The 15,273-nt window shown below is 51.9% G+C and overlaps 1 protein-coding gene across 2 annotated transcripts; it reads right to left on the reverse strand.

Moving 5' to 3' along the window:
• Positions 1-556: 556 nt before the first annotated feature.
• Positions 557-15,048, reverse strand: Slc38a7 (solute carrier family 38 member 7). 2 transcript variants are annotated; one of them, XM_046434425.2, is made up of 12 exons: positions 14,904-15,048; positions 14,216-14,330; positions 10,420-10,808; positions 9,057-9,255; positions 8,705-8,849; positions 7,691-7,789; positions 7,032-7,089; positions 6,699-6,813; positions 4,926-5,073; positions 4,124-4,323; positions 3,422-3,476; positions 557-2,489 (listed from the first exon to the last, which is right to left on the reverse strand). In XM_046434425.2, the coding sequence occupies exons 3-12, from the start codon at positions 10,687-10,689 to the stop codon at positions 2,387-2,389; spliced, it is 1,392 nt and encodes a 463-aa protein (XP_046290381.1). In that variant the 5' UTR covers positions 10,690-10,808; positions 14,216-14,330; positions 14,904-15,048; the 3' UTR covers positions 557-2,386. The 2 variants fall into 2 exon arrangements, with proteins under 2 accessions (XP_046290381.1, XP_046290382.1); XM_046434426.2 differs by lacking the exon at positions 557-2,489 and adding an exon at positions 2,520-2,742.
• Between the last annotated feature and the right edge of the window lie 225 nt (positions 15,049-15,273).

Raw genomic sequence — 15,273 nt, forward strand, 5'->3', positions numbered from 1 at the left:
TGCTAGTCATCATTCAGGGCCCACTCAAACATTACCTCCTGCAGGAAGATTTCCTGTATCCCCTAAATTGTAAAGCCTATTAGTTTGGCTCTAGAATGTCCTTCAAAGGACCATGTGCTGGTCCTCAGCCTATGGATCTAAAAAGGTGGTTTGCTTTAAGAGGTGGGACCTAGCTGGAGGATATTAATGGTGGGTGTGCCCATTAAGGGGATATTGAGACCCAGGTCCCCGCAGTCTTTTCCAGCTGCCATGAAATGAACAGGCCTCCTCTGCTGTGTGCTCCTGCCAAGTACCGGGGCACCACGACCCAAAGCAACAGGGCCAAGTGACTGCAGGTGAAACTTCAAATAAGTCTTTCTTTAAGTTATCTTGGAAGAAAAGGGAGGCATCCAAGTCACTCAGGTTCCAGCTGGGCAGACAGCGCACGGTGGTGCTGCCACTCCTGGGACAGGGGTCACAGATGGAGAAGTGCCATCCACACCTCTCACTCCAGCCCCCTCTCCTTCTCCCCATGGCCCAGACTCTGAGCCCTGGCACCAGACACAGGAGATGCAGCTCCGCAGCACAAGTTCCCTTTATTCACCCGTCCTCCCTCTTGAGAGTGTCCAAAGTACAAAACAAACATCGGGAGGCCTTGACGGGGACGGAGGGAAGGCTCCTGAGGTTAGGTCCAGGGGCCAGATCCAGCTCTGCTTCCTGGCTGGCCCATGTCCGTGCAGTGGCCCCACATTATTCCCCCAACCCTAAAATGCAGCACTGGGAGGCACCTCAGCCCTGCCAGCAGGCTGGCCTCCTAGCCTTGACGGGGCTTGCCACTGGGCGGGAGCCCGAAAGCAAGCAGCAGAAGGGGCTGGTCCCAGGGGACAGGGAAATGGGCCTCAAGAGCAGATGTATGGAAAGGCAGCTTATCTAGTCTTCAGGTTGGACAAAGCCTCGCCAGCCTCCAGCCGGCCTGCGCAGCTTAGGTGGGACTGCCCAGAGTGGCAGCTACCGGGTGGGGGCCCCTCTCACTCCCAGTTCAGAGATTTTAGGCAGGAGGGATCAAGGAAATATGGGGATTCCTGGAGGAGGAAGCCTGATTCTGTACCTGGAAGTTGCCACCGTGAACAAGGGTGGGTGAGGGGCCAAGGAGGTCAAAATGGGAATATGGAAGGAGAGAATCGTGTTGCGACAATGAAGGTGTGACCTTGATGTGATTGAAAGGCTGCTGAGGGCAAGTGTGAAGGATGTATGGAGCTGAGGAAGCTGAGAGAGGCTTGGCACCCATGCCCCATGACAGAACAAAACAAAACACGTTCATAAATCAGAGATGGAGCTACACAAAGGAAAGTGATCCAAGACCCACCTGGCAAGGGAAACTTCCAGGCCTACCAATGTCAACCCCACTGTCCTCTGGGACATCAGACTAGGGCTGGCTTGGGGAGGGGGCAGAACAGTGGCAAGGAGAGGAGCAATCCCTGAAAAAGAGGTCAGAGGTTCACCTGGATCTTGGCCAGCCCAGCCTGCATGGAGGGTCTGAAAGGTTCCCAGACTTCTCCCTCACCCACCTTGAGTTTCTGAAAAGAGTGGCCCACCTGAAATCCAAAAGCAGCAGCAGACCCCACCCTCTGCCCGTGGGGAAAGCTAATGGAGGAATACTCGCAGCACCGTGGCATGGGCGGCCCCTGGCTTCAGAACCAGGCTGGCGCCATTTGTAAACATTAGAGTTGGTGAGACCTGGGGATGGAGGAAGAGAGGGTGCTTAACCTGGACCATCAGGTTTGGAGAAAGTCAGTCCCTAAAGATTTGGGAAATGCCAATTAGCCATGGGAAAGAGGCCATCAGGCTGACCAGGGGTCCAAGAGGGAATAGACAAGGCCAGCATCTACCTATTTCTTCCCGTTTGTAAGACTCCAGCTCTACCTTTGGAAATTGCCAGATCCTAGAAGAAGCCAATACTGGCCACGGCTGCTGATGGGCTGGAGCAAGCACTGAGCCTGAGGGTATATGCCCAACCCCCACTCAGGACAGGCTGCTCTGAGGAGGACACTGGCCCTTTGAATGTGGTCTTTCTCCAGAGGGAAATCAGACTGGTTCTTCTAGTACCTGCTGATCCTCTACCCGTGGGGGTTCCAGGTATGAAGTTGAGAGTTAGGAGAAAGAAGTTCCTTTGTGACATAGACTTGCCACCACCCATAGCGCAGCCATGGCTGGGGAGCAGGAAGGGAGCTAAATTTGAACTGTCCACAGGTGTGGGGCCTGATTCTGCCCCAGAAGTATTCCTGGAAAAGGATGTCTGGTGTCATCCCACCAGCTGGAATGATGTTGGACTTGGGTGGCCCCATAGCTCTAAGACAGAATTCTTGGGTCCAATGGTCAAGGCCATGTGCTTTCTGCGAGGCAGTGGTTATGCCAAGAGATCCACATAGATGGCGTTGGCTGTGGTCTGGCCAAAGATGAAGGCTCCCAGGGTGACCAAGAGGACTCCATAACTGACCAATGCCCACCAGCTGAAGAACAGAGGATGAAAAGGAACTGGTCAGTCATCCTGTTCACGACTCCCCTGACTTACATATATACGGAAGTTAGGTACCCTTATTACTTATTCTACTTTTGACTTGTCAAGGACTTTTCCATAAAAAGGCATGTGTGTACAGCCAGGTATATTATCTTTAGTCCACAGATAAGGAGACCAACACCTAATGGATGAACTGACTGGTCACAGGAAGCTAAGGGCAGGACCAGGATTAGAGCATAGGCCTCCTGATGGAAAGATGTTCAGAAAAAAGCCAGCTGCATAAGATGTGATCCATTTCATTAAGAAAAGAATCAAGCTGGGTGCAATGGCACATGCCTGTAATTCCAGGAACTTGGGAGGCTAATGCAGGGGAATAGCAAGTTCAAAGCCAGCCTCAGCAACCTAGGGGCTATAAGCAACTTAGTAAGACCCTGTCTCAAAAATTAAAGGACTGGGGATGCAGACATCTGCAAATAGATGTATCAAAACCAGAACAGGGTTATTACTTGGTACTGAGAATAAGGGTGATTTTCATTTCCTTCTTTAGACCTGTGTGTATTTTTAAAGTTTTCTATAATTACCTTCCTTCCTTCTTTCTTTGTAGTGCTGGGGACTGAACCCAGGGCTTCACACATGCTAGACAAGTGCACCACTTCTAAGTCCTCTGAGTTATTCTCTAGCCCTTTTTAAAACTTTTATTTTGAGACAGGATCTTGATAAGCTGCTCAGGCTGGCATTGAACTTGCAATCCTCTTGACTCAGCTTCCTGAGTAGCTGGGATTACAGGTGTGCACCTCCATGCCCAGCTTAAAAAGCCCATGATTTTAAAAGCATGCAAAAGACTCTTTATTGTCTTCTACTGACTCCCACCCCCTGCCTCCCATACCCCACCTCCCAGAGGACCCGAGGCTGGCCCTGCTTTACCTGGCTGGTTTGACCTCCTCCATCTCAGAGAGTTTGGCTTGAATGAGGCACAGACCTGGAGGAGAAGAGGTGGCTCTGAGTTTGTAGGAAGCAGAGGCTCTACCCTCATCCCAGACCCCTCTTACCAAGAGGGTGGCAGAGAAAGTCAAGTTTACTCTCCCAGAAATTCTGCCTCTGCCCCCTGACTTAACACCTGGCTGGAGCCTGGCCTCTGCTTTCTAAGGACTGGCCAAGAAGCAAGCACACACCTAAGCAGAGAGCAGCTCCCTTGCTGTGTGTGCAGTGGGAAGGGCTTTCAAGGAGGTTGCCTGCACAGAAACAGGTAGGGCTGTTTCCCAGGGATCTGCAAAAGACCCGTGTCTACCTATACATCTGGGTACCAACACCCCGCCCCTTTGACCTCTGGGCTGTATTGAGCAGAACCAGCCAGATTCTAATAGGGAAGAACACATAGAAGTACAGGCTCTGGCACCACTGACTTGGGTTTGAAAAGACTTGTTACTTATTCGTTGAGATCATTAACCTCTCTGGGAAGGTTTGTATTCTCTCTGAACTTCACATTTTCTCATCAATACAAGGGAGAGTGCAAGAGCTGGGGGTGACCCTCCCTGGCAGGTTTGGAGCCCATGGGGCACTAAGGCCAGAGGGTCCTTGGAAGTCGGTACTACAGGGCCATCAGACAGGGATGCCAGGGGTGCGCACCTGGGAAGACAAAGATGAAGCAGGCGGCCAGGCCCCCGATGACTGAGATGACCTTGCCGATGTCAGGGATGAAGAGCGCCAGCAGCAGGGTGAGCAGGAACCACACCAGCGTCTGCAGCACTCGCCGCCGCTGCTCCCGCCCCACATCCTCCTCCACTGGCATCCCCTGGTAGCGCAGCCACAGGCCCTCGACCACCATCCTGCGCACAGGAGGAGGGGTTCAGGGGCACCCTTGCTCAAAACCCCCCACCTCTGGCTCACAGGAGCCAAACCATAAACTGGGAAGATTGTGGGTAAGGCCCTAATCTATGAGCCTAAGATGGGCTTACCCACACTGTCCTGGGCACCCTGGGGCTGGATGAGAGGGTGACCGTGAAGGGCTTAGTGCTTTGCTTCATCACATGGAGACTGACACTATTATTCTCTTTAAAAGGAACACTTCGGGGGGCTGGGGCTGTTAGCTCAGTGGCAGAGCATCTCCCTAGCAAGTGTGAGGCACTGGGTCTGATCCTCAGTACTGCATAAAAATAAATAAATAAAATAAAGGCATGCTGTCCATCCACAACTACAAAAAATAATTATAATTAAAAGCTCAGGAAAGATTAGGGTTAGTGGTTCTTGGAGGACTCGGAATGTTCTGGTGACCCTGGGACAAAGCCTACTCCTGAGCCCCAGCTTGGAAGGGGGACTATCCTAGATATGGATTCCTTTCTAGGGGCTGCAGTTTCTCCTTTCCCAGAACAGGTTCCACACAAGCCCATGGGCTTCCAGGGGTTCTGGGTGGCGTGGGGAGGGGGCTCACCGCCCACAGAAGTGCAGGATGGGGTAGGAGGTGAGCACGCTCAGGATGATGAAGGCTCGGGCAACAGCCACAGCCATGTCCTCGGAGGGGTAGGACAGGAGCACATCGGGGTCCACAGCAGCTCCAAAGGTCAGGAAGCCACAGATGCCTGTAACACAGGGACAAGGGGGCTAGGTTGGGGCCACCCTGCGAGGGTAGCGGGTGTCCTCTCCTGATAAATGCAGCTGGAGCAGCTCTGGAGGCTTAGCCTGGGTCCCGGAGGCGTTGAGCTGGGAGCAGAGGTCTCCTCCTGCCTTCACAGATCCTCTGCTGGAGGCCCGCCAGCCCCCCACATGCCCCTTCTCTGAACTTGCCCAGCACATTCCTGTCCCAGACTTCTGCACTAACTGTTCAGTCTTCACGCTGCCATCTCATCACTCAGGTCTCAGTTCAGATGTCCCCTGCTGAAGGAATGCTGCCCTGCGGACCTACAATCATTCCCACCCCAGGCACTTGGCTGTCACCCAGTTCTATTTCTTCACATCACTCAACTCTTTGAATTGTCTTTTTTGGGGGGTGTGGGGGGGGCCATGGATGATTAAACCCAGGCATGCTTTACCACTGAGCCACATCCCCAGCCCTTTTTAATATTTTTATTTAGAAACAGGGGCTCGCTAAATTACTTAGAGGCTCACTGTTATAGAGGCTGGCTTTGAACTCAGGATCCTCCTGCCTAAGCCTGCTGGGATTATAGGCGTGTACCACTGTGCCTGGCACCCTTATTATTTATTGAGAAAGGGTCTCACTAAGTTGTCCATGCTGGCCTGAAACCTGTGATCCTCCTGCCTCAGCCTCCCAAGTTGCTGGGATTACAGGCGTGCGCCCCCCATCCTGGCTCCTTCTGAATTGTCTTTTTAATTGGTGTATTTTCTGTCTCCCCAGGCAGAACATGAGTCCCAAGAGAACAAGGGACTTGGCCAGTTTGCCTGTTGGCTCCTGGCTGTGACTTAAGAGGCTGGAACAGTTCTGACCCAGCAGCTGTGTGTGCCCTCCCCTCCAAGGGAGGGTGGCAGAGTTCTTCCTCTAGGGCTCTCAGTCCTAATCCTCATACAAACCACCCACCCAGCAGCCAGAGCCTCGTGCCTCTCAGCAGTGCCCCCGCATAAAATGCTTCCTCTCTGCCTCCCCAGAGCACCTGCCCCCTCCCCATTTCCTGCCACCTGCCTCACTTCGTGTATCCTAACTACACAGAGCCCCATTCTATCCCTGCCTCAGAGACCTGGCATTCTGCAGCACCTGGGTCTGGAAGCTCCTCTTTGACTTTTCATGTTTTGACTTTCTTGTCACTTGGATCTCCCCAAATGCCACCTCCTAGAGAGGAGCCCTCTGTGAAAGCTACACCCACATGGTCCCATTCACTCCTTCTTGGTTTCACTGTCACGATGGCACTTGCTACTTCTGATTCCTTATTCACTCGCACATAACTGTCTCTCCAATGACACTGTCCACCTTGCAGGGGCAGGACCAGGTCTTCCTTTCTCCATGCGTCCCCATGCTGAGTATAGCTCCTGGCACTTATTGGGCTGACTTGGAACTGATGAATGGATGCATGGACATGCCCCTCTCATCTTGACAGTGCATGCCCCCCGGGCAGCCTGAGTGCAAGCCAATCTCTACATGGTGCTTGCTGTGCTGGAAATGCAGGCTGTCCTCAGGAAAGCTGGGCCAGAGGACGTGGGGACGCGAGGGGGAGTGGGAGCACTCAAAGCCTGGTCCTTGGAGGGGTGCACTCACCTGTGCCCATGTAGACAGCCAGGGCTATGACCATGGCGGCTGTCACAACCCCACCCCAAGTCTTCACCTCGGGCTGCCGCATGCTGTTGAAGACGGGCACACTGCTCACGTGGCACTGTCCGGGTGAAGGGCATGGTCATGGTGGGGAAATGACCACATCCCCAGTTTCCGGAGGAATGTACCTTGGGGACAAAGGCCCCAGGGACAAAGGACAAGTCCTGGGGCACCCACTTTATCTTTCCTCCCAGGATTCCCCCCATTCTGTTTGTAACATGGGTTACAGCCCCGGTGGTGAATGAATTAAGGGGACAGTAGGGACCTTGTAGCTGGCACCTGAAATCCAAAGCAGATGGTGGGCATGGCATTGAACACGGCCATCCAGGAAGCCGGCCTGTGGACAAACACAGCGTGCAGCTGCTCGTGAACCTCTCAGAGCCGTCGACCATGCCCAAGCACAACCCTCCTTCACTCACCCTCCCCTCTGGTCGACAGCATCCTCCATACGTAAGAACAGATATCTCCTTTCCCAGCCCAACAGACTGAGGCTCTGAAAGGCCTTCCTGGACCAAAAGCCAGAATGCCTGGCTCCTGAATTGGGGATTTGTTTTTCTGGTTTGTTCTATTTATTTATTTTTTCCCCCTTTAAAAGGGGAATTTGGGGGAAAAAAAATGACAAAGCAGCTTCATCCTCATACAGATGATAAACACAGATGGAAAAATGTGCCTTTCCACCTGGCAGTTTCCACAAGCTGGGGCCTGGTCTAGTGCCAGCTCATCTGTTAGATATTCATGGCAGAGTCTCCTCCTGCCTCTAGCTCTCCTTCTTCCCTCCAGCAAAAAGAGACCAGGTCCTCTCGCTCCTTCCTAGTGACAGATGAAGTATCCCTGATGAGCTAAGGAGCACCCGTGTGGCTTCTGAATGCCTGACCCAGCACCTCCTGGGTCCCAGCGGCAGCTTCTATTCTTGTGTTTCCCCAGGGGCCCTTACCCACCTGGTCAGGATGTCTCCTGGGGTCATCTCTTTATCTGGCCAGATGTATTTGATGATAATGATGGCAGTGACGTACCAGGTGCCCACGACGCTCAGGAAGCTGCCGGGAAGGAGAGACTGATTTCTTGCTCCCCAGAGCCTCAGCTGCCCTTAATCTGATTCCATTCCTGGGTGGGTAGGGATGGTTCACCCTCAGCTCTAGGGACCACAAGCATCTCCTGAACACTGGGGGACTATGCCAAGCAAAGACTCAGGAAATGCCTGAGAAATGAGTCTCAGGGAGACCTGCCACAGCTAGGAGGGAGCTGGACGGCCAACAGTGACCTGATCAGCATTTCTGGCCACTGGGACATGCACTCATTTGGCCCCAAGGCTCAGAGATCATGTGGAGAACAGAACTCCAAGTGCTCCTGCAACTCCAATCTGAGCAGGTCAGACTTGGCAAGGGCTACCAGCAGGCCATGCTCTGGGCCTGTCCTTGAGAATTAGGAGATACCAAAGGTAAAGGGTGAGAGTTCAATTACTGGAAGGTTGACACTGAAGGGGGTCATGGGGAGAGCTGAGTGTGCCTTCCCTTTACACCTGGAAAAGGCCTCGACCCCACAGCTTGTCAGGTACCGAGCAGGGCAGCCAGTCTCCTCCCTTCACACTGAGCCACACGGAAGATGCTGCTAGGCCTACAACCACGAATGACTCAAATTCTACCCCCCAAGAGAGAGCCAAGGCCAGGTCCACAAGCTGCCCTCATACTCCCGGCTGTCACCAGTCTTTAATAAGGACATTTAGAACTGCATCTCGCATCCAAGCAAAGGGCCACTGTCTCCTTTGGTGGTGACAGAAAAAGAAGGTCCTGGGCCTGAAACCCTGCAAAGCTTGGTCTACTCTGCCTGGCCCACGTCTGCTCCCTGAGAAGGTGAGTTGTCATGGAGGGAAGGAGCTGCCCAGTAGACAGAGGGTCTCCAACTGCCCACGAGCAGAGCTTCTGTCCTGCCCAGGCTGGGGCGGGGCTCCAAACCTGGCATATTTCTGGAAGCCAATCTCCTTGGGGATGGAGAGGGGCAGGATGAAGAGGAAGGCAGTGAGGCTGATGGTGAACTTTCGGTCTGTGTACCAGGGGCCACCGCTGGCCTCCTCGGGGTCCTTTGCCATCACAGCTATAACTGCACAGGGAGGAAAGAGGAAATGTCATGCCAGGCCACCACAGGGTGAGGCCCTCCTGCTCTGCTGGGCCCCAGGACCTCCCTCTGATGAACCCAGCAGCCTGGCAAGAGGATTCCTAGATGAATGTTCAACACCTTTTCCTTCCACCCCAGCACCCCCAGGATTGAGGGGGACAGACAAGGTAGTTGCTTCAGGGAGAACCTCACTCTTGTCTTGCTGGTCCCCGATGATAATGAGGAAGGCGATGCAGGTGCCAAAGGTGTAGATGGCGATGGCCACCTCGCACAGCACGCCCGTCAGCTTGCCGCACACGGCCCACACCACCTCCTGGTAGGTCCTCTCATTGCTGGCCTGGGAGCAGTAGGCCAGGATGACGAGGCCACTGATGATGAAAACCAGCATACCCTAAGGCAGGGGCAGAGCGAGACGGTGTGGGAAGAGCTGGCAGCCAAGGGCATCCTGGGCACTTAAGGGGCCAATGCCCAAAGTGGCTTCCGCGAATGGGTCTCGGGTTGCATGGCAATTTTAATAGATAGATTGCTAGAGGTTGCCAAGGGGAGATTTTTTTTTTTTAAACAAAGTTTTGTGACAACTTTTAAACATACAAAAGTAGACAGACCAGACAGAATAAAATAACAGTAAAGTCCCTTATGTGCCCATTACTTAGCTTCAAAAATAACCAATTCACAATCTTGTTACATTTTATTTCCCTTCCTATTCGGGATTACTTTGAAGCCAATACAAGCTATGTGTCATTTTGCCAGTAAATATTTCAGTAGTATTGAAAGATAAGAGTCCTATTTTATTTTATTTTTGTGGTGCTGGGATTGAAACTAGAGCCCTATGCATGCTAGGTAAGCACCCTACTACTGAGCTACAGCTTCATATAACCCGGTTCTTTGTTTTTTCTTTTCTTCTTTTGGTCCTGGGGATTGAGCCCAGTGGTGCTTAACTACTGAGCCATATCCCCAGCCCTTTTTATTTTGAGACAGGTCTCATTAAGTTGCTGAGGCTGGTATCAAATTTGTGATCCTCCTGTCTCAGCCTCGTGAGTTGCTGGGATTACAGGCATGGACCACCACACCCAGCTAGCACATTTTATTTTGAGACAGGGTCTTTCTAAGTTGCCCAGGCTGACCTCAAGGTTTCGAACCTCCTGAGCCCAGCTAATGGCATCATTATTTATTTATTTATTATTATTTTTTAGTTGTAGATGAACACAATACCTTTTATTTATTTATTTTTTAATGTGGTGCTGAGGACTGAACCCAGTGCCTCACACATGCTATGCAAATGCTCTACCACCGAGCTACGACCCCAGCCCCCACCCCCTTTCTTTTAACATAACCAGAAAATCACAGAATGCCTAAAAAATTAAATATGGTGATGTCCAAATCTGATTGTTGGGAAGGTTTCTGCTATCTCATTTGGGCTGAGTGAAGAGTACTAGAATAGACGGGTAGTATCTGTCATGTGTAAGGGAAGGAAGAAGGGCAGATTGTCTCCTGCTGACTGTCTCTGATCCAAAGGGCCCACCTGTGCTGCGCCTCTGCCCAGCATCACACTCACCATCTGCAACGTGACCCCAGCTGCCACGCCCCCAGCGGTGCTGAAGGCTGCTGGGAAGTTAAGCAGCCCAGCGCCCAGGCAGGCGTTGACAACGATGAAGATGGCTCCAAGCGTGGAAGTGGTTCCTCTGTCCAGACCTTCCGGGGAAGCCTCGCCCTCACTCTTGGGGGCCGTGTCCACACAGGGACTCTGTAGCAGACGGGCCCGCTCCCCAGCATCTGTGCTTGAGCCCCACTCGCTGTAGTCACTGTTGATGCTGACCTGGGCCATGGCCCACAGCCTTCTTTCTTCCTGCAAGGGATCTGGAAAGTTCCACCTCACAGCCACATCCTGTGGTAGCTGAAGGAATGTCTGTTCAGAGCTGTTAACTTATAAGGACTCTTGTCAACCTAGATGGGACAAAGACAGGTAGTGCTGTTATCCTGAGATGGGGAGGCTGGGAGGTGAAATAACATGGCAGGGATTCAAACTGAGGAGCACTTCTGCGCAGAACATCACAATGGGTTCCACAGTGTGGGATGGCAGACATAGAAATGTCAGATGCAAGCCAGGTGTGGAGGCACATGCTTGTAATCCCAGCAAATTGTGAGGCTGAGACAGGGGAATTGCAAGTTCAAGGCCAGCCTCAGCAATGCAGCAAGACCCTCAGCAACTCAAGGAGATCTTGTCTCAAAATAAAAATAAAAAAGGATGGGGATGTAGCTTGGTACTTTATAAATCCTTTGGTTAAATCCTTAGTATAAAAAGAAAGAAATGTCAGGTACAAATCTTGCTTGTTTCAGCCTTACAGAGCAGTAGAATAAATAAGACCTAAACATAAAAGACAGGAGTACTAACGTGTCAGCACTGGAGAGAGGCCCCCATGGGGGAGGTGTGTCATGGATGTTATCTTATCTCATTCAATCCCGTGACAACCTCATGGTCAAAAAGTTTGGAGAGATCAAATCACTGACCCAGGATCATATACTAGGAATCTGTGGTGCAGGATCTGAATCCAGACCTGTCTGTCTTCCCAGCCTGTTTCTAGACTGCAGCGTCCTTAAACGAGGTGCTCTCACCAAGGACTGTGGGTGTTTCAATGCACTATAGCCCAGCAAGCCTCGCTGCGGCCCACAGCCTAAATTCTGTGTGGCTTTCAAGGCCCTTCAAAATTCAGGCCATTTTCAACTTCTGCCACAAGACAAGATCCCTACATCTGTCACATTTGTGTCCCCAGGAAAATAATTACTAATCCTATGCTTGGAATGCTCCCAGCCCCTCTTGGCCAGCCACCCTGGCCCATGTCTTCCCCTTTTCTTCAGAACTCACTGAGCCTTCCTTGGAGCCACCCAAGGGCCCAGCACCACTCATGCATTCTCTTGTGCTGCCATTACACAGCCCTGGGCTGCTCTTCTCAGCTATACCGCAAAACTGGGGGGGGGTGCTCAATGTGTGGTCTTCATTGCACTGTTGATCATTACCACTGTGGCTAGGGGATGCATTATCTCATTCAATTGTCAATGTGGCCCTAAAAAGTAGACTAGACACGACTGTCACTATTTTACCAAGAGGAAACCAAATCCCAGAGGTATGAAACACTCTACCCTGGGTCACATAGCAGTCAGTGGAGGAGCCGGGATTCAAAACTAGGCCTGTTTGGCCCTAGAGCTTCTGTCCATTTGCATCTGCCTCACCTCTGAGTCTTCCATCTATGGAGTCTATTAATAATAGTAAGGGCTTAGTCCTCAATAAATAGTCACCAGACTGAGGGTGCATCTCAGTGGTACAGTGCATGTTTAGGGCATTCTGGGGTTCAATCTCCATTAATAATCTCTGCACCTCAAAACATTGCTTCTGTTATGTTTGGAAATATCCCTTCCCATTTTGTCATCCTATACCATGCCTATGATTCTCAATCCTAAGCAAGCAGAGAGAATACTCATCAAATACTGGCCTGGTGCCATTGGTCAGGTAGCAATGAGGTGCACAGGCACTGGGACAACTACTAGGAGGAAGAGCAAGATCAAGGCCAGAGGCTGGGCTGGGGAATGGAGCTCAGTGAGAGAATGTGTGCTTAGCATGCATGAGGCGCCCTGGGTTCAATCCCTAACAACTAGGCCTGTCCAAAAAAAAAGGCAAGAAAGGGTAGGGCTGAGTGCTTAGTGGGGAGTCAGGAGCATTCTGTCCCAAAGGCTGCTTCTGGCTTATTACCTCCCAGGCTGCAAAATCTGCTAAAAGCTCCTTCTCCTATCCTTGCTGAATCCTGATCCCAGGGTATTAACACAAAACTATATTTTATTCTCTGCTATCTTGTTTTTACCCCCTCCCACCACCCAATCCTGGCCCTGTGCTAGGGAATGAACTTGGGAGCACTTTACCATTGAGCTACATCTCCAGACCTTTTTATTTATTTATTTTAAATATGTATTTTTTAGTTGTAGTTGGACACAATACCTTTACTTTATTTATTTATTTTAATGTGGTGCTGAGGATTGAACCTAGGGCCTCACACGTGCTAGGCAAGCGCTCTGCCACTGAGCCACAACCCCAGCCCATTTTTTATTTTGAGGCAGAGTCACACTAAGTTGCCTAGGCTGGCCTCAAACTTGCTGAGGCTGGCCTTGAACTTGTGATCCTCCTGCCTCATCTTCCCAAATCTTTGGGATTACAGGTATGTGAAGTGTCATAAAGAAGTGACACTTCACATACCCCACTTACTCATAAAGAAGTGAATTGAGTCGGGTGTGGTGGTACACACCTCTAATCCCAGCAGCTGGGGAGGCTGAGACAGGAGGATCGCTAGTGCAAAACCAGACTCAGAAACTGCGAGACGCTTAGCAACTTAGTGAGACCCTGTCTCTAAATAAAATACAAAATAGGGCTGGGGATGTGGCTCATTGGTTGAGTGCCCGTGAGTTCAATCCCTGGTACCTCCCCTCCCCCCAAAAAAGAAATGAACTGATCAGATTCATAATGACAACCTGAACACTGTCCATTGTAGGGCCATCCCTTCTGATACTATCAGTCCACTGGTGGTCTAGAATGGTTAATAAGGCCCCTTGAAATGCTGCCCAATACCTCTTTCTTTTTTTTTTTAAATAATTTTTTAATATTTATTTTTTAGTTTTCGGCTGACACAACATCTTTGTTTGTATGTGGTGCTGAGAATCGAACCCGGGCCGCACGCATACCAGGCGAGCGCACTACCACTCGAGCCACATCCCCAGCACCCCCAATATCTCTTTCTCATGATGAACAAACAGACTAGGAACAGTCCCCTCATGAGAAGGAAAGTTCAGCTGTTCTCAGATGTCTATCATCAAGAATGTAACCAAGGGACACAGTCCCAGAGGGAACATCCCTCTGCTGGCACCAGATTCAGAAAGATCAGTCTAAGCCACTGGACTTCTTCCTCTTATGCAACCTGCCCTCCAGCCACCAACTCAGCAAAAAATCAAAGCAGTGACTAGTGACAGCAGGTTCTTGGCGGCTCCCAGGCTTCCAGCATAGTTCCAGGCAGATCCAAGACCATCTCCTGGACCCTGTTCACACCACAGACAGAGGTCTACTGAGTGATTGGTCTAAGGTCACACAGCTCCGTGCAGCTTCCTGACTCTCCAGACAGTAGGTTTTCCTTTGGCACCCCTGCCCCAGCCCTGAACCATCTGCCCAGCCTCTCCTACCACAGGACCTCAGCCTGAGATCCTCAGGGAGATCAGTTCAAAGGCTAAGAGTTTCCACCCTCTGCAGACTCTGAATTGGTCAAAGATCTCTCCCTCCCTCCCTCCAATTACTCAGTTCCATTGTTCCAGCTCACCTGCTTGACTCTGGTGAAAGGGGTTTGCTTTTTTTCCCCCAAAGGGCTGGTATCAGATTCTTTTTACTTCCCTCTCTGGTCTCAAGTTCTTCTTTCTCAAGATTTTACTCAAAATCTGCAGTCAAGAGAGAGAGGAGTGTGGGCTGGTTCTGGGCCGGCTTCAGCAGCAGGGGGTGGGGGCACTGACAGGCTCTTACACTAACTCATGGAACAGAGGGCCAGATCAGAGGAAAAAGGGCCGAGGGAGGGAAAGCGACTAAACTAAGGTCACGGTGGGTAGCTGGCAGGGTCAAGGTAGAAGCCTAATGTCTACATGCAGTAGGCCCCTCAGCTCCCATTCCCAGTGGGTTCTCAGTCCAGCCTGGGGTTGGAGCCCTGAAATACGAGGGTTGGGCTGCACTGGGAGGTAAGTCAGGGGCGGGGGCCGATTCCCAGGCCTGAGGCGAGACCGGCCGGACACTTGGGGTAACTGGGGAGGCGATCGGGGGACTCGATCCCGGCCTAGGACTAGGTGGAGTCCCGCCGGGCTAAGGCGCGCAGGGGTGGCGCAACAAAAGGCTGGGCGCGGCGAAGACCGGCTCCGACCCTGCAGGAAATCAGAGCTCGGCCGCGGCGGGGACACTCCGGCACCCGGGAACCTGACGCTCCCACCTCCCACCCCCAACCGCCTCTACCTCTCAGCACCTACCTACGGTGCTAGGTCCCGAGCCGGCGGGGCAGCCACGTGAGTGCGGGTCACGTGACCGCCCGGCTTGGGCGGGGCGCAGGACACCCTGGGAGTTGTAGTTTTCGGCAGCTGTCAATCTTGGCCAACCCCGGAGCCCTGAACCTGGCCGCAGTAGTCCGCTGCCACCCGGCGGCCCGCCAGCCTGTGTTTATCCCGTTATTTTTAGATTTGGCCCTTGGCCGAGCCGAACACCGCTCTCCCTCCCAGGAAGAGCATTAGGAGGTTTGGCATCTTTGTCAGTCCAGAGTCCCAGCGGGCTAAAACTGTTTGACTCATTATTTTTACTGGTCTCTGTCCCTATGTTCCTGCCATGTGTCCCTATGTTCCTGGG

This window comes from Marmota monax, unplaced genomic scaffold, assembly GCF_021218885.2.
Source record: "Marmota monax isolate L192 unplaced genomic scaffold, Marmota_monax_Labrador192_F-V1.1 WCK01_AAM20220418_F8-fsc00024, whole genome shotgun sequence".
Taxonomy (NCBI): domain Eukaryota; kingdom Metazoa; phylum Chordata; class Mammalia; order Rodentia; family Sciuridae; genus Marmota; species Marmota monax.